We start from the raw sequence: 26,402 nt of genomic DNA, 5'->3' as shown, positions 1-26,402 counted from the left end.
TTTCCACATTGCTGAATGACATTTTAATAGTGGAAAAATAATGCTCAAAATTATCTACTTCATCTCTTCCTATTGTTTTTTACTGGCTGGGAATGACTGCTGCAGCAAAACCAGCTCCAGATCTTCTGGGCGGTGTTTGCTGGTGCCTCCCAGCCCGCTGCAAGCAGCCCAGGAGCCCAGGTGGGGTCTGCCCGCCCCGTGCCCGGCGCGCAGAGCCCGGCAGAGCTGCCCACGTGCCGGCTGCTCCTCACGCAGTGCTCCCGGGGAGGCAGCCGGCTGCCTTGGCGCTGGTAGATGAGGCACAGCGGTGCGAAGGGCTCGCGGTGATGCCCGTCCCGCGCGAGGAGGCAGGCGGCAGCTGGCGGTGCCTGGCTCCTGCTGTCCCCATGGGGAGCTGGCGCCTGCCCGCGTGCCACCAAGCCGCTCTGCAGGAAGATGCTTCTGGCATTTCCTTACGTGTGGCTTTTCTGACCCTAATTCAGCCACCGCCACTCAGAGCTTGCATCTAGGTGAATACATCGAGTTCTGCCGCATGTCCCAGGCTGAAGGCAGCGGAGCCTGGGGAGAGCAACGCAGACCCTGCACCCAACACCCAACACGTCTCTTTGTACAGCTGCAAAAGGAGTGGCTCAAGCTGAGGGGACGGTGTCTAGCCAAGTGCTGTCCCCCGACTATAAGGTACAGCACCCAGCCTGTACAGCAACGTACCACACAAATGCCTCACACAAACTTTTATTATTCACTGAAACATCATAGATCTCAAAGAACTCCCTGCTTCACAGCAAAGCAGCCACCAGCCCTTATGCGAGGTGCCACCTCCTACAACCCCAGCACGCACCTGCAGCCTTGCGGCCTCGGTACTTCTCAAAGCCGGGCTGTTCTGGAGGTGTGCGATACTGCAGTAGGTTTCACCATTGCTCTCATCAAGGGGAAGGTTTTCATTCTCTGAATTAAAGGCATGCAGATCAGGAGCCAAACTGTCCTTCTGCCACACAACAGCCACTCTTTGGCGTGATGCCTGCATAGGGTCAAGTCTTCTTCCCCTTATGAACACAGCGTGGACTTGGTGTGCGTTGGTTTCACACAAAGCAACCCAGTTGCCCACCTCCCTTCCCAGCAGGTATGCAGCACGTGGGCCCCACAACAGGCTGTGGGTAAGACCTCGCAACAAGATTTTTTGAGAAACCTGCTTGTCAGATGCAGGAATGTGCTGCAGCACTACGCATGAGGGTACGGGGTTTTTCACACGTGCTGCTAACGGGACAAACATGCCTGACAGGCAAAGCTGAAAAGTGAGCATGGACTTCGCACCCCACCAGACCAAGACACAGTTGTGTAAGAGAAGCAGTGTGGTTGAAGTGAGAGGGAGCAAGACAACCAGGAAAGGCTGCAAGACTTCATACGCCATGCAGAGGGATGCAGCAAAGCCAGTACAGCCCACTGTCACCTCATCTCCTTTTTAATTCTTCCAAGGAAACCATTCCCCCGGCTCTGTTTGGCACAAATGCTGGCTCAGGACACACCTTTAGATGCCACTGAATTTGGGAAGGATATTTGACAACACGGCTGTGCTCAAGGCCCCAGCCCTACTTCTAGTTGGCAAATTTTATAGAAGACAAGAGGAAAGACATGCTGTCCTTTCAAAAATACTTTAAGGGAAACCTTTATCAGGGACGGAGCTCAGCAAAAATGGCTGCAACAAACCAAGTTTCATTTTCACTTTGGGATAGGGAAGAGGGTGCACTACTGGCACCAGCTGAAGAGCCTACAGCCCTCTTGGAGTGTGTGTGTTACAGTCTATGGCAAAGGTAGGTATGGACAGCAAATATTCAGTAACTGAGAAGAGCCAAAGGAGACGCATTGGAAAACATACTGGGAACAACAGACTCCCATAAACAAGTGTCTAAAGTCTGTAGTTGTCAGCATAAAGAAACAGCTTTGCTGTAATGTCATGAAGAAGTAAACTTTGAAAGGTGTCTATGAAATACCCTGACTACAGAAGAGCAGTGCTTTAAGACCTGCGGCTGTACACTTTCTGTACAAATGGAAAAAAAATCATGCCAGGCAGTATACCATATAAAAAAAAGAAAAGGCGAGAGACAAGACCTTTAGGTGACCAGTTCTTCCTTGCCAACAAAGCAGACACCTTCCCTGCAATCCCAGTAGTCTGCAGTTTTATTTTTGGCAGATTATAATTAAAACGGTCTTTATGGCTTTAGAGAGAAGCCACCAAGCTGCGCGTTTTGGTTGAAGCAGAAAGTGCGCGTGTGTGGTATGCTCTGGATGAAGGGACATCGCAGAGAGAGGTCTTGCCACAGCTCTGCTCCTTCCACCTGACCCACAAACGCTGCTGGTTGTACTTGGCTCTCTTTAGTGTTCTCATTTCTCATCAGCAAGTTAACAAAGTTCTGGTTGCTAACCAGTCCAATCCCAGAGGCAGAATAAAAAGTCTTTGTTAAGACCTAGAAAAGCTTCATGTTTCTAACAAAATCAAATCCAAACACATGCAAACAGTGTTCCTGGTTTGATGCATTTCGTTCAGGATCCACCACCAGTGCACTGGAATTTGCTTTCCCTGTAGAGTGATTTCATTCCTCATCCATTCTCCACCTTTTGGTCTTCTCAGGAGTCTTGACAAGTTATCCCTCCATTCTTGTCTTCAACATTTTTTCCTATGCACATCCTTCCCGCCCTTCCCTCTTCCGCTGTCACACCCTGTTCCTCTACAGCTATTTCCGGAAAGCAAAGACGTCCCGTGTTTTCAAGCCTCTCTTGCCTTCGCTTCCTGGTTTAGGAGAAGACGCTTCCGCCAGTCCCCCATACGGACAGCTCTCGGACGCTGGGTGATGGCCTGAGCACTCCACAGCGGGGATGAAGCCACTGTCCCACATTCCTGTCCCACACAGCTTGCACAGGTCATGCAGGCTGCAGGGGATGCGGGGTAACAGGTGGAACTGATAGAGCAGACTCCTTGCCTAGAGGGGAGAGAGAGACAAAGTCATTCACTCCTCACCAGGGGACGAACATGGAGAGCAGGGGTACCCTCCTGTCCCATCCTCCTGTTTGGCTACCTTAGAAGAGTCAAAGCTTCAGCAAAGGAGCATCCCTCCTGGACACAAACCTGCAGGTTAAGCGAGGCACTGGGGACACTGCCAGGTCGCAGGAGCTGCCGCAGGCTGTAGCACGTCCCACGGCCTGCAGTCGCTCCCAGCCCGAGATGGACTGGGGACTGTGGCATGAAGACAAACAGCTCTGTCTGCCGTTCCCCCTGAACATGCGCAAGGGTTACCCCAACCACACTGTTACCTCCTAAGCACTCTACAACTACCTCTTATTTCTGCAAAACTTGTTTCCAGGCAAACGGCAGCATCCTACCCTCCCAGGCTCCAGACAAGCAGGGGGATACAGGAGATGCAGAAGATGAAGCATCAGTCCCTGATTTTTTCAGTCTTCTGACTCATCTCTTGCACCTGAGACTCAGCCACATCAGCACACAGGCATTTACCTTCCTGAGTACAAGCTCTCCGTTCATGTGCATAGCCAGGTTGCCGAAATGCAGCAGCATCTGGTCAGTGGCCAGCTGTTGTTCAATGACATCATCCCCATAAATCACCACAATAGCCACACAGATAAAGAGGTGGAAATAGTCAGTCTGCAATGAGAAAACAGGGGCTGGAGTACAGCAGGTGGAGGCAGAGGTCTGACTTAACCTCCCCACCCTCCACAAGCACGTTCTTAGCAGAGATTTTGTGCTCCTTCCAGTTTTGCCTAGTGATATTCAGAAAGGGAGTTATTGGTGAATTCTGAACCACAGCTGAGTCAAAGTCTCTTGCCTTTAGAGCATGGCAGCAAGGTTTGGGCCACAGCTTTCAAAGCAGACGAGTGATTTTTGGGAAGACATTTTCCAGCTGTGTAAGAGAAGTCTGAACTTCAGAAGTGGATGTTCAGCACTTTCTGAAAAACCTCTTTTTGAAACCCAGACATCCTCAGGCACGAGAAGCAGGCTTCTATCCTCCTGCTACACAGATAAATCTCTTTGATAGTTACAGACCCTCTGTAACACCTACTTATTTTGGATACTGTGCTACTAAGAGCCTTTAAGGAAATTCTGCAACACTTGCTGGATTGGTGAGGATCCAGCAAAGAACACACTGCTGCCCAGTGCGCGCTGTGCCCATCTCCAGATGTCTGACCTGATAGTGAGCCCAGCACGCTTCCCACATGCGCAAAGCCTCAGCATCTGGAAATTCACGTTTAAAACAGAGGAGGATCCAACGGTGACAGAAAAGCATCTGCAGGCCATCCTCTCCCAAGGAAGCAAGGTGTTGGTAGAAGCGTGGGTGCATGAGCCGTAGCAGCTCCCGCAGGTACATCTGGAAAAGATGCTCTCAGCTGAGCCACCGCCTTGTGCAAAAGGACTTGCGCTGCCCTCACCCACCATCCCGGGGAGCCCCCCGCCATGTGCCAGACCTGGGCTCCCACAGAGCTGGCCACGCTTCTCTTCTCTCGCAAAAAAGCTCCGGCTTTACAGCCTGTTTATTACAGCACAGCCAGGAGCACACTTGGATCTATCATTAAAGGCCAGAGCTCACAGGCCATGGCAGCTATTTCACACAGAAAGACGGAGGGTGAAAAGAAAATCCCATGACAGCTACATTGTGAAAATAAAGAAGGGGAGAGATTCAGGCTGAGGAAAGCAGCTAGAGCCTTAAAAACTAGAGAAAAGAAAGGACATCGCTATCTCTGGCAATATTTCATTTCAGTACAGGCCGAGCAATATGGAAGTGATTTTGGAAAGCCTGACTATACAGGCACATTACAGTGCATAAATCTGTACATTAACTAACTGCACCTCACCAGCAGCCTCCCATGGGGTTTCCACCACAAGTTTACCTCTTTAAGTTGGTGCCATCGTGACCTGGACAGGATTGTTCAGGTTTAGAATGGATTTTTCAGGATCTTAACCAGAAAATAACTAACATTCACGTTAAAAACTAAAAAGTTCCCATTTTTAAACAAGATCACCTTATTTTAAGAAACTCTGTCACATATATAAGGCTTTTCATTTGGAGATAATTAAAAAAAATCTATTAAAAATACTAAGACCTTAAAAAAAAAAACCACAAAGAGGGCTGCAGCTCAATGAACTCCCCTGTCTCATTCACACCAAATGCCCCAGAATCAGGACAAAAACAAACCAGTGAGTCTTCACTGCCTGAGAGAAGTGCAAAGACAAAGCAAGCAGCATCCTAAATACATCTGATCATAAAAGATTCCTTGAATCAGCACCCTTTAGCCATAGCCAAGGTAACTTTACCCTGAAAATTTATTGGCTATAACTGCCTCTGGAGTGCCCAAATCACCCAGGACCAATTTTATCCATCGGGTATTTTGTGGCTTTGGAGTGTGATTCGGCATGCTGGGACCCAACAGCCCAGGTAACTGCTCTATGGCATTCTTCTAACCTGACTGGGGAGAGGAGAAGCTAAAGACAGGGCTAAAGGGAGCGCAGCAGTCAGCCTCACCAGCTGTTTCTCCATATCCTCATCCCGGGGTGAACTGATGAAGATCGTGTTCTGCATCAATCCTACAAAGCACCAGAAAGTATCCGACTCATCTAGGACCTCTGCCAGGAGTGGGGCAACCAGGTCAGACATCCCCTGGGAGTATCCAATTGTTGGGTTAAATACTGCATAGTTCAGCAAGATCCTCCTGGAGAAGAGATGCAAATGGAGAGGTGAGACATGGAGAGGGCGGATCACAGCTGGGCGCAGCGCCCTTTCCCTTCTACCCCAACTCCCACCGTACAGGCTGAGTCAGGCAAAGTGCAGAAGAGCAACAGATCACTCCTGCCATCTAAAAGATTAACGTGCAATTGCACCCAGAGGCTTGTGAACTTTTGAGCACCTATGCAGCATGTTGCATCCCACAGAATCGCTTCCCCTAAAAGAACTATATCTAGAAGCATAACAAAGATACACTAACACTATACCTTACTGGAACTCTCCTTATTTTTGGGGTTTACAACATTTTGCATCGATCCAGAGAGGCTCCTGGACGGGCAACAAGAACTCTGAATAGCATACAGCAGCCTAGGACAACGGATTTGAACAGAACTCCTTAGGCTCCTGTCTTCCAACCAAAGGCCAGCCCACTGGGAGCAGTGCAGTAGGAACAAGCAACACCGTTCATCTCAGGTACAAAGACACACGACCCTACTGTAAGGTGCTTTTAACACATACAGATAAACCCTGGTGCAAACATCCGTCCAGCGAAATAAACTCCAGGAGAAGGTTTTGCATACACAGACACCAAAACATAAAAAGACAATGAGAATTTAAAAAGACTAAGAGGACAGAAATGAAGGGCCCACGGGAAAGGCGGGATGATGCCTGCACATCCATGAGGCTCCAAGCCATACTGTTAGATGAAATCCAACTGTTTTGTAGGCACGCATTTACAAGTCACACACCCTTGAAGCAGACTCTGGTGTGCTTGTCCTCCACCCCATCAGGAGAACCACAGACCCAAGCAACTTCCTACAACCCTGCTGCAGCAGCCATGACCCTCCCATAGCCACAAAAAGCTCACACCTCTTGTATGCCTACGTCTGCAGGGAAGCTAGGTGATGGGAGCAGGGTTATTATATCAAGAAGTAAATGGCTAAAGCAGCAGTGAAAGCACTGGGGAAGAAGTCTTTGTTTTTGCATCACTTGGTACCCATCACCGTACGCACGGTGCTCTTCAGCATTCCCAAGGCAGTGACCTAGGCAGCCTGGGCCAGGGGGGCTTACCGAGTTTTCTATACATTCACGTTGTTTGGGACACTAGAATCAGACACTTCACCTCATGGTTTCCACATTTGGGTTGTCCTCCCCTCGAAAAAACTGATTGCTGCGGTCAGTCCTCACGACGTCTTTATCTACCGTGAACTGTACTTTACGCCAAAAATCCTTCTGTTCATCTGAAGTCATCGAAAGCCTGAAAATTGAGCAGCAAGAGGAGTGCATTGCCAAGAGAGGAATGTGATTGCCATGAGGAACAAAAAGCCTTATTTCAGCTTTAGCTTTCAGAGACAAACTATTCCTGTACAGAGTTGTCTCATCACCCGAATAACAGACAAGCAGGTCTGTTCTGAACAGCAGATTTTCCGTCCAAACGGATTACTAAGGAGCCTCCTGGGTTATAAATGGGATGATGTGATGTGTTTTCTGTGATAAACTCCACTTCAGAAGCAGTCGGACGCTGCTCTCCACTGCTTCTTGTGAGTAGCAAACCAAAACTCACCACTCTGTCTTGATTGTCCCCTAATTAATAATACTACTGTCCCTCTCCAGCTTAAATGTACCCACATCTGGTTTACAGCATACAGTTCTTGCAGTAATAATTTCCTTGAATTAGATATCCCTTCTTCTTGCCTATTTTTACATCTGGATACATTTATAAAGAAATATAAGATCCCATTTTCACCTTCAGTGTTCTAAACCAAGCATGCTAAGCTTGTAGTTTTGCCTGTGAGATAAGTGTCCCTACGTGGTACTGATGAGCCTGTTTCAAGACCCCAAGTAAGACAATATTTGAGCTATGTGGTATTAGCTCCAGACCCTCAAGAGGCCAGCTGTGCCTGATGCACCTCCTTTACCATCTCGCTTGCTTCTCTACTCCAATCAGCTTCTCTTGAAGCGAAGGAGGCAGAGACGCTGTACGTCACCAGCGGTTTTACTGCGACGTCAGTCCTGAGGAGAGATGAGCAGCAGAGGATGAAGCTGGTCTGTTACCTTTTCTCCTGGATCTCAAAGTATTCTTTCCTCTTCTGCAGTCTCAGTGCCTCCCTCTCTTCAGAGGTGGACTCGTAGCTGTAGTAGTGCAGCAGGAAGGGCCACACCTCCCCACGGATGGAAATATCAATCCCACCAAAGAAAATGGCCTGCAAGAAGGAGCAAAAGTTATGACTGGTACAGTTTTAACATTCCCAAAAACAGCAACAAGAAACTGCCCGCTACTATGCTTTGGTGGCTTTGCAGTTCTTTCCTGACAAGTGACGCCTTGATTCAAGCTCCTGCAATTTGCACATGTTTAGAGGGAAAGTGCTGGCCTTCTATTCCCAGACGAGACACAAATCGGGCTCATTTCAATGTCAATAACCCCCCCTGGAGAGGCTCTATGATTAACGTGTCGTTCTCATGTCACGGCTTAATCCCCAATCTTGGAGACACTGCATTTCACTGCAAACTTCTCTCTCAGGACTTGGACCCAGTGCTCCCCCGCAAGCCCTGCATTATTTCATACAGTAATCTCAATTTTTCTTTCTTTGATTTGTTCACACTGCGTTTTGCAAACACGTCTAGCACTGGACACTTTGCTTTCCTAATTCCAACCGGCAGCAGAAGCTGGACAGCTCGCTCTCCTCTGTCAGAGAGATGCTCTACCATCCTGCCTGTAGCAGTCTCATCTGCAGTCCCAGCAAGACGTCCAGCCAAACACTATACGCCAGTTTTTATACTCTCAAACGCCCATTTCTTGCCCCCCGCACGAAAGCAAACTCTTCCAGCTTCCACCTGGGGACTCGCACTCCACGGCAGGAGAGAACAGACCAAAACTGCAGCAGCCACCCCTCTCACCTTCTGCAGCTTGTACTCCTCTTCCACCTGTCCGGATTCATTCAGGTGATGGAGCCAGGCAGACACATCAAGACGCTTGTACGTGTTCTCCTCCGGGTGGGTTTCCGAGGAGGGCAGCTTGGGACGGCGGATGGAGAACTGCATACATGTTTTCTCATCAGTAAGCTGCTGAATGGGGGAAAACAAAACAAAAAACTGGAGGTAGGAGCCAGAGATAGCAGCAGAGTACGAAACCCAGCAATTTTCAGAGCAGGAAAGCCTTTTTGCATGGTTCGCGTAGGATTAAGCACTGAGGCGCTGCACTTGGGGAGGTTTTTTTTTTTAAATTCCAACCGTTACAATAGCAAGAGTGATTAGAATAATTAAAAATCTGAGTACCACAAAACAGCTTCATCTTAAAAAAAAATTGTTTCCATTCCTCCCCCAATCTTATCCCTGACCTGAAACTGAATTAATGCTGCTTACAGCAAAACTTCACCCTGCCAGGAATGCCTGCAATAAATTACATATGATTGGCCATATACAAAGGGATTGCTGTTAGGCAAGCAGGGAACTGCACTGCCAGGCTCTCTAAGGGCACTCATGATCCCAGTGCAAGACTGCAGCTGACATTTAATTTAAAAATCAAAGGTTGTTCAATGCAAAAAGTGAGCCCATGCGACCATAATAAGAAAAGCAGCAGGGGGCTCTGTGGGAAGGATGGAAATTTAAAAATCACTGTTTCTAATAAGCACATACAGTATCTTAAACAGATAATTAAAGAGCTCTTATCACATTTGTATGTAGATTGAACAAAATATGGCAAGATGCCTTGTCAAAACATTTTCCAATGCAGTGTGCTACACTTCACAAAATGGATGAAAGCCTCTGACAGAATTTCAGACCTACCACTGCAGATTTCCCAGCCACCTTCCATGCCTAAAGCATAGTGCTGACCTGCCGGGTCTAGCAAAATAACTACCTAAGCAAGTCTTCTGGATTATCTTCCCCCATATTCCACAGGCAGAACAGGAATGGATGGGGATAAGCAAGTACAACAGAGACCTCGTGTCCGACTCGCAGTTGCATCCTAAACAACGTCCAACACATTGTAGCTTTCTGCCTGACTTAGTGATGTGAACTCACAGCATCGTTTCTCCAATGCGCTCCCCTGACTAAAAACCGTGAAATGTTGGCTGGAAAACCCCTCTTTGCTCGATGAGCCTTGCTCAGGTACCTGGTCCTTGAGATGGGTCTCTGTGCAGTATTTCCATTGCTGAAACACCTCGGACAGTTTATCCAGGCCACCATGGTGAAAATGGAAGATCTTGTACTGGCTCTCCCTGCTCGCGACAACCAGCTGTCCACAGGTGCATGCCTCATCGCTGTGGGACAAAACAACAGGGGAGAATAACCTGCATTTATCACCCAGGATAAGGAGGGGCCCAGTAGGAAGGGGGAACATCAGATGAGAGAGAGGACAGCAAATTACGAAGAAGCGCAGCATCAAGTTGTCCCTTAAAACACATCACAGAAGTTATCTTACAGCTCTGGACAAGCCCACAGTAACCCTCATTTCCTCCAAGAAGTGCCACTCGTGCCTGGTAACGGCATGCTTTTACCTTTCTATCACGTGAAGGAGTTAAATTTTGTCTTCCCTGGAGAAAAAAACCCAAGAAGTCTGCCCCAGCAACATTAAGGCAGTACACAAAGTCAGGTCCTAGCAATAAGCTGACTTGGTCGCACAGAGCATTGTCTAAAGAAGCAGGGAGTGAGAGCAAAAAGAGAGAGTAAAAATTTTTTTAGTAATTTTTGTAATAATTTGGAAGATAACTGAAGAGACTAAGAGCAGCAAGACCCTAGAGGAGCCCCGGTGAGGGGCAGGCAAGGGAGAAGGTACCATAGATAAAGAGATGTTTTCCACACCTCCAGGTTATTTTAAACATTTTTGGTATGATAGCTAAGAGCAACCTTTACCTTACTTGGGAAAAAAATGCTTTAGGCTCCATAACTGTAATTCAGAGGCTCTCCTGGGGAAAGCTGACACTTGCTTTCCTGGAGACACCCACTAGGGAAAGACTTCCAAGGAGGACTGCAGAAGCCATCTGCCTCCAGAGCCCAGTGCGCACTGATCCGGAGCACACACAAATATCGCACACAATATTACATTACCTAAAGAAGAGGCGAAGGGATCTCATTTGTCCCAGGTCCACTCTAAAGACACCACAGACCTGCTCGAGGGCAAATACTTTCTGCTGTTCGTCCCATCTGGTGCTCGGCGTTTGCCCATTATTCTCCTGGAACTGGGCACTGGTGTCGAGGCTGGAGGCAGAGCTGGTGGAGCAGGTCATGCGATTGTCACACGTGTCCCTGCAGACAAGAGTGTGGAGGAAGAAAGCCCCACAAGACATCAGCCGAGGAAGACTACAGTTACGTGCAATAACCACAAATGCTCCAAGTTAAAAATCCTTTGACAGAGGTCTGAAATTGGAATTCCGTGCAGGTCTAAGGAGTCAATAACCGACAGCCCACATAAGAGACTGAATTGTTTTTATTTAAATTAATTCCCTACCATCCCAAAAAACAATCCTATTTTTGGTCTGTTCCTGAATTCCACATAGAACCGGGGAGAGCGAAAACCATTCCTCAAAATACTGACTTTTGAGAAGGCGAAATTAAGAACCCTGGAGTGGGAACAGCCCAGACTGCTCCGAGGAACGGCCCGTCCCCTGCTCCTTCGGCGCAGCACAAGGACCAGCCCGGGGATCCCGCCAGCCCAGCAGGCACTTGCCTGCCCTCCAGCCCACCCCACAGAGCCCTAAGCTGCAGGATCCCTTCAACCATTATGCCTCCGGGACTGATGACCCCTTGGGATGGAAAGCATTGGGCCATTGAAAAAACATGACTGCAGAAGCACAGCTGCTCGCCAGGCTGCTTCAGCAGCTCCAGCAGCACTCGGCGGGTAACTTCCCAAGGAAGAGACTTCTTGCCTCACAGCTCGAGCAACCTCCTCAGCACACAGCTCAGCTGCTCTGCGCCCGGCCGGGGACAGGAAGAGCGAGCGCATTCAGACAGCAGTATGGACTAGGGATCTCACCTGGCAAATTCCCTCTGTGACCAGTAAGATCCAAAGATATTTCCCCTGAACTCGAGCTTCCCATTATGCCTTCGCAAGTGGACCTGGCAAGCCTGGATTCGTGTGTATGAACTTCAGACAAATGGTTTCCACTTGCAAACTTGAAACTTCAGAGAGTTACGGAGTGGGAAATGACACAAGCTCTTTAACACACCGCAAAGTAGAGAAAGTGAACCCAAACGTTTTCCAATAAGCTAGGAGCTCACTGTGCCCCAGATATTTATCTTCAAGAATAAACTGAGTTTAGATTAGAAAAAAACACTTCCCATCACCAGCCCTGATCCCAAAAGAAAAATATCACTGCTTTGAGAATTAAGTGAATCTGAAACTGTGACCCCTTGATTCTTAAAAAGGCCAATACGTGTGAACAATCTCAGCGCAAGCTCTGAATGGGTTCCGCTGTGAAATCAGGGTTTGCAAAACAAGGCAAGTAGCAGGTATAAAGACAGCCCCCTGCAATGCCACTTTATGCAATGTTTTCTAATCCGCTTATCTAACAATGTAGGCACTGAACGCTGAAAATCACACACTCAGCATGCATCTGCAGCACACCACATCAGTATGCTTTCCAAGCCTGGCTACAGTGCCTCTTCCACAGGGACGAGCCTTCTTTGCAGCATCTACCCATGGTTCAGGTCATTGCATTCCAATGGACAGGTCTCCGGACATCCCAGTTAGTTGTGGGTTAAATTTTTAACCGAGCCCCTGCAAGCCGCCCAGTTCAAATGCATGACTCAAAACCTTAGCGCCCACACGCATGGGAAATAAATCCCCGAGCCCCCTTCTCTAGTCCTGCAGCATTATGTAGATGAGACCAAGTCTGTTTTACTTTCAGCTAAAAGAGCGGCTTCGCTACTCTCTTCATGAAGTTCTGCTGGTCCATTTTTCTGAAAGAAAGCATCAAAGCAAAACTTAGACTCAAGCCATGTGGAGGTTGAGGTCTTAGAAGTGACATGGCAACATCGCCATGTGAGAAGGGATCATAACGACATACCCAAACTCACTCAGAGAGGAACGACAGCAGTTTTTCTAGGTTAGACATGGGGATACTTCCAGTCTCAAGCGCAGCTATACACCATCACCTGCACCTTGTGAATTTTTCCATGAAAATTGTACCGGCCTTTGTGAAAAATCAAGCGTTACTTTCTGATAAAGCTGCAAAATATAACACTTTCTAAAACATTCAGTATCTCATGTTAATGCAAAAGTAATAGGAGTCCTGGTATGAGATACTTGTGCTGGACTGCTTGCTGTAAGCAGCTGGTATTTATGGAGCAACACTTCATAACAGCCACAGCTGGTTACACAGGATTTTCCTGGAAGAGATGACTCAAACTAGCTCGAAGACTAAGCAGAGGCCACCAATTTTCTAAAACTCTTGCAAAGATGAACTAGTCAGTACGACAAAGGGCTGGAAGACGCGTTGGCTGCGAGGATCATTGTCCTGCGGTTCCCTCATCATAGAGACCAACGTGCCCATTCTTCAAGAGCATCATCTCAAACAACCAGTGGCAGAGAGACGACTGCCAAGAAACGATAGTTACCAGTAGAGCTGGGCAGGCTTGCTTTGATCCCACGAATCGTGTAGCTTCTAAATGCAGAACGCTACTGCCAGTTGCAGTTACTTATGCTACGTAACCAAGATCTGCGTCAGATACAGTATCTGACTACACTAAAACTCAGATGCTGGAGAGCCCCGTCACAAAGGTGCTGGCAATGTTATATTTTCTGGAAATGCTTCTTCAAGACAAATGTTTACAGTTCACATTTAGCCACTAGTTACAAGCTTGTACACGCATCCAACATACACGGAAGCAATCTGAAGCAACGTGTGTAAGTGGATTTACCCATTCTGGACAGCAGAATGCCAGCGAGTGTAAGCACGGTGCCTCAGAGTGTGCAGCCCAGGGAATTTTCAATGTTTTTACTGATGTAGAAGATGAAATGTGAAAGAGACATCTGTGCGCCCCATGCCCTTCGGAGAGGTCGATAAACACATACATTCATACACAGTACAGATGCAGACAGAGTACCACCTCATACATTAGTGCATACTTAGTCATTGTGAAAATTAAGAAAAAAACTTCATTGTGTTTAAAATTACTTTTTCCTGTATGTATTCATTGAAAAAAAAATTAAAATATTCTAATCTGTTGGACTACTTTTAAAAATAATTTTAATATTGATATCATTCTGTACTTAAGTAACAACAAGTACAACATGATCAATGCTAATTTTGTGGATTTTGGATAGTCCTCTAAATATGCACACAAGATACACAGATGCAAGGGAAGAATTCTCCAACTTATTATTTCTCAAAGTCAGACCATTGTATCTGTTAGATGAGGGATTTATACCAGAGTGCCCTGCAAAAGCAGGGAGCTGAAGCACTGCAAGGCAAATAGCTGGAGGAACATTCCAGAGAGACTTTGGGTTGCGGGATCCAGGAAAAACAGAGCACCAGCTAGTACACAGCACTGCTCCGCAAAACAAGAGAACAAGTGCCATGGTCCACGGGAATAAAAGGGACAAGGAAAAAAGAATAAGGAGGATTAGCAAAACCTAAGGCAGGAAACCCACGGACATATTTGTGACTCCACGTAAGCCTTTTCCCCTTTCTGAAGCTCTTTTGTCAACTCTTTTGTCTCAAAATACATCTCATTCTTGCTGGTGAGCAAGACCAGGTGGTAATGTATTTTCTCCACTCAACAATCAACCACAGCAATCACCCATATCTACATTCCTCGAGCTTTTGTAGCCCCTCAGAAAGCAAGCCCTTGCGTAAAGCAGCCACCGCCCCCCTCCCACTGCACGGGAACTCTCTCGCACGCCCGATCGAGGAGGTCGGCCACTCGGCAAGTGAGACTTTCAACATGCAGTAATATAGTAATGGGACCTGACTTACTGTTCAGTCAAAGCATTTGTACACACCTACAGCATAAAGAGAGATAAAACCAATTATTATTTCTGTTATAGAGCCAGGGCAGACACCTGCACCAATTACATGGGAAGACTATTTCAGCAACAAAGATCTAATAACTCATTTTATGACATGATGTGACAAATGTAATTATAAGAGGGAAAGGGCCTGAAGATTACAGCCATGATGTGGCAGTTACCTAAGCTGTCAGGGCGCACCAGAGAGCCTCTTGCAAGAGCCAAACCCTCCTCAGTTGGCTCTCCATCACCATTGTACTAAAGCACGCCTTTGCTAATAACAGCTTTCCTTACAGCCCGAGCTATTCTTCCACGCCGGCTTGTGAAGCATCACTTACAGACAATAAGTATCATCATAATGTATGAGCATCCATGTAATGGGAATTACATGCCCCTTTTCCTCCCCAGGGGTTAGCATTTCTCTGTTTCTCCACTATTCCCCACAGGCACTGACCTTCTAGGTTCCTCTTCCTTCCAGCAAGGTGAAACTGCTCATGGCAGCATCAGCTGCCTAAAACATCTAAGACAGATAGCTTCAAATAAGTATTCTATCAATAAAAGTTCAAAGCTATCCTGAAATGCCTAAAAATTTAGTGCAGTGACTGTACAAAGTGAGGTAGCATCGGGCAGCTGGAACCCAATCTATTGTCTGATAAAAAAAGCATCCTTGACAATATTCATATATTATGAATTGTGAAACATGCCGACTTCAGCAATACACAGAAGAAGTGCAAAAGAAAACAGTTTGGTAATTTGGGATTAAAAAAAAAGTGTTGAAATCCTCCCGGTCGCTGCCAGTGGCACTGCAGAGAAGGACTGAAGGACATCGTGGGATGGCACCAGCTTCCAGAGGAGGGTGGCCACGCAGAGCCAGACATTGACAGTGAAACGCTGCGGTTGCACCAGCTACTCGCATCTGATCAGCACAGACAGGTAACTAGGTTAAGAACTGTGTTAAATCCACCCTTTGGCTGAAAATATTTGGAACTTGAAGTTCCTTTGCCTCAGAGAGCTGGAACAGAATTGGATTTACACTGACCTTGGTGAATAGGGGAAAAAGGTGTTAGATAGTCTGGATGAAAGCCTAACCAGAATTTCTGAAATTAAATGTCAAAACATCCTCATGTGGAAGCGCATCTGTATGTCTGCGCACACGCGTGGAAACAAATCCAACAATTCTTCCCATTTGTTGGGGAAAACCTGCGAACAACTGTCCAGGATGTTACAGTACAAAGTACACAACGTCATCGTGGACTTTCCAAAAGCTTGTTCCACAGGCTTTCCATTGATCTGTTTGCTTTCAAAACATAAATTTCCCCACACTGAACTGCACTAAATGCTATTTAGTAGCTAATTAACTTTCTGTGCTGAAAACCTCCTGTAATTGCACTTCTTTCACCTTTTTTAGCCTGTGTCCTCCAGGGAACTCAAGCTGTCCTACGGCATTTGTTCTGCTCATTTCTATCTCACAGGCACAAGTTCCGTCCTGACACCAGACTGCCAATCACGGCTGCAGAGGTCACTGGAGACCAAATTAGGAGCGTTCTGCCTCTGACAAACTTGCTTTGCTTAGCTTGCCGTAAAGGGAAAATAAAAGGTTATGAAAAATAATGGTATCCTTTCATGCTCGGCAGCAGGAAGCAGATTCAACAGCGCTTCTAAAAGTCAGCATATTATTGTTAGTCACTCTTCATATTGTTAATGTTATTAACGATATTCAAAGAACAAGCTATTTACATCTTAAAAGCGCTGGAATCCCTCCCACCCCCTGTACAGGAAAAGAACCGAAGAGGGTTTGTGGTTACCAGCCATCTACGCGTCAGCCACCTCACTGGCACACGCCGCGGGGAGGGCAGCAACTTCTACACTCACCCTCTGACCTTGGACTGTAGCAGCGAGTTCGTGATCAGGGACGGGGCTCTGAATGAACATCAACTCTGCCAACACAAGCCCGACAAATAAAACGTTTTAACACAACGGAACGAGGGACTCAAGGAAACCCGATTATGCAGCTTTGCCTTCTGATAGGCGTAATTGGTTTGTCCTTGAGAAATAAAGATCAAAACAATTTGTTATGCTTTACGGGGCTATTGCAATCTGCTTTTACAGCACCCTGACTGCCTTCCCAGAGCACGTGCAACAACCCAGCGCCGGCAGACAGGCAGCGTCCACCTCTGCCGCCGCTGCCTCACCCCAAATCTCGGCGGACAAAAGCCAACCTGTGCGGCAGAGCGGCCGGCGCCCCAGGGTGACCCACCTCTGCGGCAGCACTGGGTGCTGCCTTCCTGCCCTGCTCCGCCGAGGAGGGCGGCAGCCGAGCGAGAAGCCTCACTACACTGGGGGCTTTGTTGCTCCTAATTCATTCCTCCAAGTCCTCGCGGCCTGAAGGGCCGAGCGATTTTAGCCAGCAAGAGGGGGCATTAGAAAAACAGCCCCGCTCACCTCTGAAGGGTTCCCCTCAACTGCTGTGAATTAAACCAAAAGGAAAACAAAACAAACCCAGAAGTCTTGCGTTAGTTTTTTTGAATGTAAATGGGAAGGGGGGGCAGAATCAAAACTTTGTAGTGAATTAATGTGCGTTTTAATCTGTTTTACCCAATCAAAGTCTGGAACGTGATACACATATCCCTTCAGTTAAAAGACAAGCAATCTGTTTGTCCCAGATGAGACTTCCAGGCAGGTGTAGGCTACTTAGGTAAAACCCAAGGAAGGTTTTTCTCTGGGGCTTCTTGTTGCAGCAAGGCCGTGGGGGCAGAGTTAGCAGTTCGAGGATTATGAATAAAATACACATAGCTCCCGAGAAGCCAAACACAACAAATCATTTAGAGCCGAGCGTACACTGCTCAGTGATGCAAATGTTACCTTCATTTTAAGGAAGGAAAATATTCAAAAAGCTGAATGGCAAATTTTTACAGTCCATACAGAGAAGGGGCACCTCATGCCTAGGCTTTAGCTCATTAATAAATCAATCGAAATGCAACACTGAAAAAAAAAAAAAAAATTCCTTAGACGGAAAAAGTGATTTCTCAGCAAAGCCCGAAAAAGAATGTTTGCTTTTCAGCCTATTCCAGACTGGAAAAGGGGACCTTTCTTACCAGTGTTTATTTTATATTTAAAATCAGTGGATTATTTTGCTTTTTTCTTTCAGTTCTACCCATGCAAAAATAAAAATCTACACTAATTATGCTAATTACAATCAAGCCTTCAAAACCCTGGTCCCTTGAAAGCCCTGAAGATTACCTTTGTTCTTATATCCTTGGCTCTAAGCAATGAATTGGGAATTTCAGGGGGACTTTTCACTGACAGGCAAAGTTAACCAACTCCCCGGACTCTGCACTGCTGCTGACCCAGTACTAGCAGAGCCAACACCACCCAGAGAGAATTTCACTGTTTCCACAATACAATGCGGATTTCCCAAGGGGAGAGCTTTCTTCAAGTAGCAGAAAAGGGAGAGGAAAAAGGAGAGCTGACTAAAAGCATGTTTCAGAGTCATTGTAAACGCTAAATGCTGTTATAATTGGGAGGACCGAGCCAAGAGGACAGAGACTATGCAGATTTATTTGCATATACTGTTGTGCTTCTTAGAGGGGACATGCTCTTTATTTTGATCCCGTTAGCGCAATTCTTCCCTCACAAAGCTATGGATACCTGCCAGCACCATTTATCTCCGCTCTCAATTAGGATTTCTGGGCGTTACGACGGTATAAATAAGGAACAGCAGAAATGCAAGACTATCGGGGGGAAAGGCGCTCCTCCGCAACGCCTCCCGGGGAAAAGGGCCACCGTCGCGCCACCGGCACCCCCGCCCCGGGCAGCCGGGCCAGGCCAGACCAGGCCGGGCCGCCCGCCCCGCACCCGGGCCGCTGCCCGCTGGGGCAGAGGAGCCCCGCGCTCCCCGCGGGCCGCTCTGCTTCTCTAGGACAAGCCCACGCCGTCATTTTCTGTGAAGAATTCTCCTTCACCGCAACGACGCACGCGAAGGACACTGCTACGGAGCCGCCGCCCCTCAGCCTGAGGCGTCCAGCGCTCGACCTGCGCCCTCGGGCGAAGCGCTCCCCGACGCCGCTCTCCCGAGGCAGGACCGGGAGGAGACGGGCCCTCAGCTTCACCAGCCCAGAGGGGAACGGCTGCTCGCCGCAGGGCCGGGCGGGCAGCAGGGCCGGGGGTGCCGGGCCGGGGCGGGGGGCGAGCGGCCGCCGGGGCCGGGGAGCGCCGGGCCGCGCCGCTGGGCGGAGCCCGCCCCCTGGCGGCCGCGCCGCGCCCACGGCCCGGCCCCGCGCTCACGGCCCCACGGCCCCACGGCCCCACGGCCCCTTTCCGCGGGCGCTGCGAGAGCGGAGCCGCGTCCGAAGCGGGAGTTCAGAGCATCCCCCTCCTCGTAGGCAAACCCGAACAAGGCCTGGCGCCCCAGAAACCCGGGGGGGCAAAGCGGTTCCTCTCTGCTCCCCCACCGCTCCCGTTTGCGTGGCCGTGGGGTCTTTCTTGGGCATCGCCTGCTCTCCGCACTGACTGTCCCTCCCCCGAAATCCCAAATGAAGAGCTTCGCCATCCCGCTAACTGCAATTCCTGATCTCAAGTTAGCTGTCACTATTTTCTTCCACGGAAATCTGGCAGTGAACCAACGGAGGGAAAAAAACAAACCTGCTATAATTAACGTTCTTGCTGTTCAAATATTTATGTAAAGCAAGATAGAGCCGTATGCCTCCGCAATCTCTTGGATCCATCCAACCTTCTCAGCTTTGCAGCCGGTAACAACTTTAATTGATGACACAGCATTGCTGACGGCAAACAGCTTAAGGCCAGCTCCCCTTCCCAGTTCCCGGCTCCGTGCACAGCACCTGAAAGTACTGTCTTAGACGAAGGTTACACCTACCCCATGACTCCAAGAGAAGGGAAAAAGGACCATCCCTTCTGATGGAAGAAGGATTTGGGGATATTTTTTTTTCCTGGACATGGGTTTGGGTATGAATGGAATTAGGTGCTTCAGCGTCTTACATCATAAATCGCGCTAGTTCAGGCAAGGTCCTGGGGAATTGGAGCCTGAAGCAGAAGCGCCGAGGCACCCCATGCACTCACTCCCAAGGCTGAAATCATCAAAAGTAAGATAGCATGACACAAGATGCTGCAAGAAGTTACAGGCGATTTGGAAGTCTGTGACCAATTCCCCTGGTTCTAAGAATATAATCACTTCTGTTACAACAGCGATGAATTCCCAACCTCTTGATGACTCCAGAGCTCCTGCCAGTTCACACTAATTTCAGCTCATTTCCCCTATAATTTTGCCTCCTGTTTATTCTGCAGAGGTCTGAACAGCACCAAGCCTTTCAGGTGAGCTGCCAAAACAACATGATGCAACACCGTACGCTCTGTTACCACCCGCTCCTGCAGCTGCTGCCACCGTCCGTAACGCTGCGCCTCCGCTCCCTCGTGAGAAGGTAATTTACTGATTAGCTCCCTGGGAAGAGGCTTAACAACAGGATGTGCAACACATCTGTAAAAATTGCATCAACTGCGACGCCAAAGGAGTTTTTCCTTGTGTTATGTGCTTTGCCTAGACCGCCTGTAATAGTTCTGTTACGTGAATTCATGTCTGCTGAAGAACATGAGAACTGTACCATCCTTTAGCTCCATTTTGAAAATGTTTCATTATTTTTATTACTGGTTGCTAAAATTACCACCTTCTTATGAAAGACGTTTCCTTCTTGCATCGATATCCGTGACCGCATTGGTCACATCGCTTCTGCTTGTCCTTTAAAGCAAGTGCTGTGGAAGCATGAGCTGGCATCTGTTCCATCACCTGCGCGACCGTTTGCAGAGCTCCAGCCTCTGGCCAGATGTTGCCCCAAGCTCTTCTCGTACAATTCCACCAGTGAGGCTTCTTGGTCCAAATTCTGACTGTATCGATCTACATCCCAACCTGAAGTTAGCGAAGAAACCCATGCCAGCATTTATTTGTCCTCTGCAGCGTTTTTGTATGGTGCTCATCAGGTAACAGCAACTGCAGTTTAATACCGAAGCGAAAAGCCTTTAGCAGCCCTACCACCCATTGCTAGGGAAAGCTGCTGTTAACCAGGGATCACTCTGGCACGGCCCAAAAAACCCCAACAACCCAACTTACAGAGCACTAAGTGCTTCTGTAGCTGATTGGTATAGATCTGATGTCATGGTCAGTTAAAGTAACTTCAGAAGCATCTGTTGAAAGACATTATATAGATGTCAGATGCTATTTGGTCGCCAGGATGTAACAAAAGGCTTTTAGTTTCACTTTACTGATGGGGAAAATGGAAGCTGAGTAATTTAGCAGGGCAGCAACAAGGCAGAGCTGGGTACAGAGTACAGTTGTCCTGAATCAGTGCCTTTCGGACCACAAGGCAAACGTTTCCTGAGAGACAGCAAGCAATGGTGACGGGGAGAAAAGGAACAGAATGGAACGATTTTATTTCCAGTATCCCTCCTTTCCTACAGAAGTGCGGTCAATGACAAAGCCGCGATCAATGCAGGCATTTCCCACGTTAGCTACCTCCCTGCAGGAACCACGTACTATGAGCAGAAAGCGGCCCCCAAAGTTAACAAGGACACAAAACCCAAGAGAGCAAAGCCACCTTTCCACGAGAGAAGAGTGCACTATGCAGAAGAAGTGCCAGGCTCGTCTAAAAAGAGAAGCAAGAATGTGTATGCTGGTGATGGGACACTCCCATAGCTCCTAGCCTGAGGAACTGTGTAAATGGGAGGAAAGCATCGATCGCTGCATGGGATCCCTGGCAGCCTGTCAAACTGAGAAGCAAAGAGGGAAAAAACCCAAAACACAATGGATAAATTTTTATTTCCTTATGTTCTACAAGGCGAGTTGTTGACTTAAAATGACTGACTCGTCGTGCAACTGAAACGCTCCCAAGCCTACCTCCCTTCTTCCTCCCTGTCCCGCACACACCGCTGTGTATTTGTTGGCTGCCAGCTGCCCGGGCGGCCAGGCCACCTTCTCAGAGGATGCTCTGAGAGCCATACGGGACTTACGGCTCCTAGTCATATGGATATTTTGGCAAGCAGCTTGCTGGGCCATGGAAGTTACCCACCCTGATCTCATCTGATCCAAGTCTACATGTATGGCCTAATTCCTCCACAATGACACATTTTTCTGTTTCTGACGATATCTAATGGCACGGAAAGAAAGGTGGCTGGACTGCAACACCCATGCAACGCATTGCTTCAGCTTCTGAAACAATCATGGGGAAAAGCAGAGTTGTCTTTACAACAACTCCCCAGTGCAGAGGGAAATAACCAGAAACATTCGTTCCTCTTTGCAGGGAGGAGGTGGTGACCGGGGGGTAGGGAGGGAGAAGAGTTGAAACAATCTGCCAGCAGCACAAACTTTGTTCGCACTCCAATTCTGGCTCAGATGGGAAGCAGCCAGCAGAAAAGAAAAAAAAAAAAAAACTTAAGAAAGAAGGAAGCTGTTCTCATGCTTGTAGTGACTTCTGAAACAGCATCCCCCACCCCCCAAAACATTGGGACGAACGCAGGAAATAAAAGAACGCTTTTCGATGAGACTTCTGCAAAGTATTCTTCGCAAAATCTCCGACTCAAACAGTTTGTAAGATCCTGCAGATATCATGCAAGGGGGCTCTACAAGGAAGAACAAATTGGCATAAAAAAAATGGACACAGTGGATAAAAGCCTTTCAAGTCTGGAGTCCCAAACAATGAAAGGTCTGTTTTATTAATCTGCTGCAAATTATGAGTGCCGCATACACTGTACGAGGCTTCCAGGCTGGTGCCAGAGGAGTTAAAAAAAAAAATAATAAAAGAAAGGTCCAGCAGGACCATGACAGCGTGTTTGCAAAGCCGGTCTCTGCGCTGGCGGGGCTGTCCGGGGGCCGGCGGCAGGCGAGGGAAGCCGGCAGAGGGCTCGCCCGAGCCAGGCTGCGCAACAGCGGGGAAACGCTGCACGAATTCACCAGCGAGGTAGCGCAGATGCAATAAACGGCACTGTCTTCCTTCCCTGACGCTATTAGCAGCTCAGAGCACCAAGTGTTGCAGAACAGTTAAACCACAAGGTTCCTTGCCCGCTTGCCGTGCTCCCGGCACTGCGCCGGCACCCTTCTGCACCAGCTGCGCGCTGTCGGTTGCAAAAGCTCTGCGAGACTGCTGCACGCCTCGGACAGCACACGGCATTGCGGCCCAGGCCGAGGACCGGGGTTTCCCCAGCATGAGTTCAATCCCCTGGTTTTCAGCAGTGAGGACATTATTCTGAACGCGTCCCTTGCCACTCCTGCTTCTAACCACCAAGGCGGGGATAAGGACCGTGTACGCAGGGTGTGCGGGTGAAGCGGGGCACAGCTGAGGCCACAGCTTCCCCACACATCCTAAAAGACCGGAACATTTTTCCTTTCAGAATCTTACCATTGGAACTCGGAAATGTTCACAGAAGCATTTTAATTATAATTTGTTTAAGAAAAAAAAAGCTTTTAAACCCCCCCAAAACATCACTTTTTTCAGAGTGACAGGTCAAACGCACAGATTGTCAGTGCTGCTTCAAGGAAAAAAAAATTACACACCTTAAACAGAGGCTTTGGGGGGATTTCTGTGGGGTTTGTTTGGTTTTTTTTGTTTTGTTTTGTTTTTTTTTTTTTAAGTCAAGGCCAAGAAATTTCTAAACCAACACGACATTCTCTGAAAGTGTATGCAGCTAAAGTTTCAACCCCAGTGCTAGAATACAATCCGAATGGGACAAAAAGCCTAGGAACCATCAAAATAAAGTCAGTTATTAGGAATGATATTTAATCATGCAAAGGCCTCTCTGTAAAATTTTTTCAAGGTGTGTTTCATGACATTCATGGCATTTCCAAAGCTGTCCACATTCCTATTAACAGTTGTCAAAAAAGACTGTCAGGCATCGTATTTAGAGAGCTAAAAGCAACACTGTCAAACTGACGGTCAACACAATTTGGAAACCAAAGGCCCATCCTGGGCACCCCGCGGCTGCTTTGCAATGCCGCTCTGCAGCCAGAGGAGAGCTGCGGTGGGACGGGACATGGGACGGGACATGGGACGGGACATGGGACGGGACATGGGACGGGACATGGGACGGGACATGGGACGGGACATGGGACGGGACAGCCGCGCTGGCCTGGCCAAGGCACTGCTTTAACCGCTGCCCACCCAGCTGCTGCAGAGCTCAAGCCCAGAAAACCCTGTGGGCGTGCAGTTAATTGGAAGCATACTGCTAGGACACATATCAAATGCAAAGCTGATACAAAGTCTGAGATCACCACACTGAAGCGTTTTAAAATATCCGGAGAGAGTTGAATCAATTAGAATACTTCCTTCATAAACCTTGTCCTTACTGGCATTCTCTGGGCTTGGGATTAGCCCATAAAATAAAGAGGCAAAATCTCTTCAAATGTCAAGTCTTAATGTAGTCTGTGCATTGCTGACACACAAAAGGAGAACTAGTTTTTCCTAGTTTCAGGTGTAGTTTCAAAGTTGAGCTATATCCTTAAAATCAGCCCCACGGTGCTTCGTGAACGCAGCACACCCATCCTCCCCAAGATGGAAATGAGCGATACACCGCACAGAGCACAGACCAGAACACCAGAAACATTGCATCTCAATACAGTAAGTGATAGAGGCATCCGACTGTTCATCATTCCTTTGCCAAGGCGCTCTCTTCCCCCTACGTAGAGTTTACCGCAGATGCCACTGAGAAGCGTTGACATTTAGATACACCAGTGTTGACTAAATTATCCAGGTCAGACATGTAAGAATTACTATTTATATGTCTTAAGTGGGACCACGTTCTGAACACCAGCAAAACAAGCTCATACCTGCAGACTTCATGTCAACATGGTGCCTTGCAGAAAGGCACCCATGGCTCAGAGGAAGTCAGACAGACACTTTGATGTGGCTCTCCACAAGAAGTAACTAGCACATCTCCTCAGCAGAGCCAATTAGACTAACAAAGGACCTTTTTAATTTAGTAATGCTGCTTCCAGGGCTCAAGACAGTTCACCTGAAAGACTGTACATATACCCCCCTGAATGTTCGGGGCCAGGGTTCACTGAGCAGAAGCAGGACTGGCTGGCAAACAATTTCCTGTAAATTATACAGGTGTCTGAAGCAAGACAGGATATTCAGCTCAATGCCACCATGATGCTTCTCGGTTTCCTTCAGCATCTCCAAGCTCAGCAGCCAGCACCCCAGCTATTTGCCCAGAAACTAGAGAAAAGGATGCACTCACCTGCTTTCGTTATCCAGAAACACAGAACTACTGCTTTTCCCGAGGGCTTCGCTAATGGGAGAGAGGCAGAAGGGGGAAGAGAAGGCATCAGAATCAGAGTCAAAAGTACTGTCCCTGCTCACGTCATCAGCAGACAGCTCCAAGGAGCCCTCGTCCTCCCCCGGCTCTGGCCTGCAGTCCAGACCTTCCTCCGTCCCCTCCACCGACAGCTCCGACCTGTTCTGCTCCTCCTGAGAACTGATTGTTGATAGGATTCCTGAGTCACTGCGGGCAGGCTGGGGGGACTGGTGGGTGCTGTCTGCCGCGGGGCAGCTCTGGGAGAGCTTCTCCCCTTCCAAAGAGGGGGAGCTGATGTAAGCCACATCTTTCACAAGCTGTGAGACAGTCAAGATGTCTTCTCCTTTCAGGATCACTGCCCCTCTCTGCTCAGTGGGGGAAGCCTGCCGGACAATGGCGAAGCCCTGAGTGTGGCGGCCGCGTTTGCGGGGAGCTTTACGGACAGGGGAGCTCTCAGGAGTGATATAGCGCAGGGCTTCTTCATCCTGCCTCTGAATGCGGGAGTTCGGCACCCAGGCAAGGATAAGCGTGGTTCCAAGTAGCTCATCCTTCTCCATGTACAAGCACAAATAGCCTTCGAGAGAGCAAAGGAGCAATCAGTTACGACACAGTTTATTCCAAGGAAACTGCATAAGCCTGAAGTTTGCCCCTCCCCATCTCCCCCTGCTTCACCACCATTACATATGGGCAAAACAAACCCTTTTATTTACCACAAGAGAATTATGCCAAATGAATTGTGGAGTGCTCAACATTATTCAGTATTTACAAATAATTTCAAGCCTGCATATGGCTTTTGAATCGTCTAAATTCCCTCTGGCCTAAGCGGACATAGAAATGACATGCAATTACTTCAACTTCCTGGACTGATTGCTAATCAAGAGTAAATTCTGAAGTATGTTGCTACATGAAAAACTTCTACTGTTTGTTAGTTAAACAATTTCAAGTGCCAGCTAAACATTTCTTTCTGAAGAATATTTACCTTAGTGTAGCTAGAGGGCTACAATTTTCATGGAAAGCCAACAGAAAAAAAGTCACACACACAAAAAGGGAAGCGTGGGTCAATGTTCACAGAATAATTAGTTTTGTGAAGCTAAGCCAGTAGCCACGGCTCTCTTTGATGAAAACATGAAAGAGTGCAGTAACAGACGAGAATAGAGGCACAGGCCAGTATTTATCTTCATTTACTCCAGTGCATGCAGCCACAATCAGGTTTTCTTTTCCCTTTACCGATGGTTGTTGAGGCCACTCTAGCAACGACAGTTACAAGACGATACCTGGCTTTCCTGAACAATACACGTATTTGAAAGAGCAACAGAAGTTATTGTCCTCAAATGACAACTGTCCATCTTCTGGTAATACAAAGGACTTACTGAAACAGGTAAATCCACACTAAACCAGAAGAGAAAGGAGAAATATCATCAATTTTCCTACTAAAA

The 26,402-nt window shown here is 48.0% G+C and overlaps 1 protein-coding gene across 3 annotated transcripts in view; it reads right to left on the bottom strand.

Moving 5' to 3' along the window:
- Window positions 1-722: 722 nt before the first annotated feature.
- TBC1D16 (TBC1 domain family member 16) overlaps window positions 723-26,402 on the bottom strand; it is a 32,823-nt gene continuing 7,143 nt past the window's right edge. Inside the window, exons 3-12 of one of the 3 annotated variants that reach the window (XM_059828066.1) lie at window positions 24,910-25,540; window positions 10,773-10,970; window positions 9,838-9,985; window positions 8,622-8,789; window positions 7,779-7,927; window positions 6,847-6,981; window positions 5,526-5,712; window positions 4,194-4,373; window positions 3,506-3,652; window positions 723-2,975 (exon numbers count right to left, since the gene is read on the bottom strand). In XM_059828066.1, coding sequence (XP_059684049.1) covers window positions 2,730-2,975; window positions 3,506-3,652; window positions 4,194-4,373; window positions 5,526-5,712; window positions 6,847-6,981; window positions 7,779-7,927; window positions 8,622-8,789; window positions 9,838-9,985; window positions 10,773-10,970; window positions 24,910-25,540 — 2,189 coding nt within the window. In that variant the 3' untranslated portion in view covers window positions 723-2,729. The remainder of the gene's footprint in view (window positions 2,976-3,505; window positions 3,653-4,193; window positions 4,374-5,525; window positions 5,713-6,846; window positions 6,982-7,778; window positions 7,928-8,621; window positions 8,790-9,837; window positions 9,986-10,772; window positions 10,971-24,909; window positions 25,541-26,402) is intronic. The other 2 variants (XM_059828067.1, XM_059828068.1) reach the window with 2 other exon arrangements.

The sequence above is a fragment of the Gavia stellata genome, chromosome 22, assembly GCF_030936135.1.
Source record: "Gavia stellata isolate bGavSte3 chromosome 22, bGavSte3.hap2, whole genome shotgun sequence".
Classification (NCBI taxonomy): Eukaryota; Metazoa; Chordata; class Aves; order Gaviiformes; family Gaviidae; genus Gavia; species Gavia stellata.
This window is presented reverse-complemented; position numbering and strand designations above follow the sequence as displayed.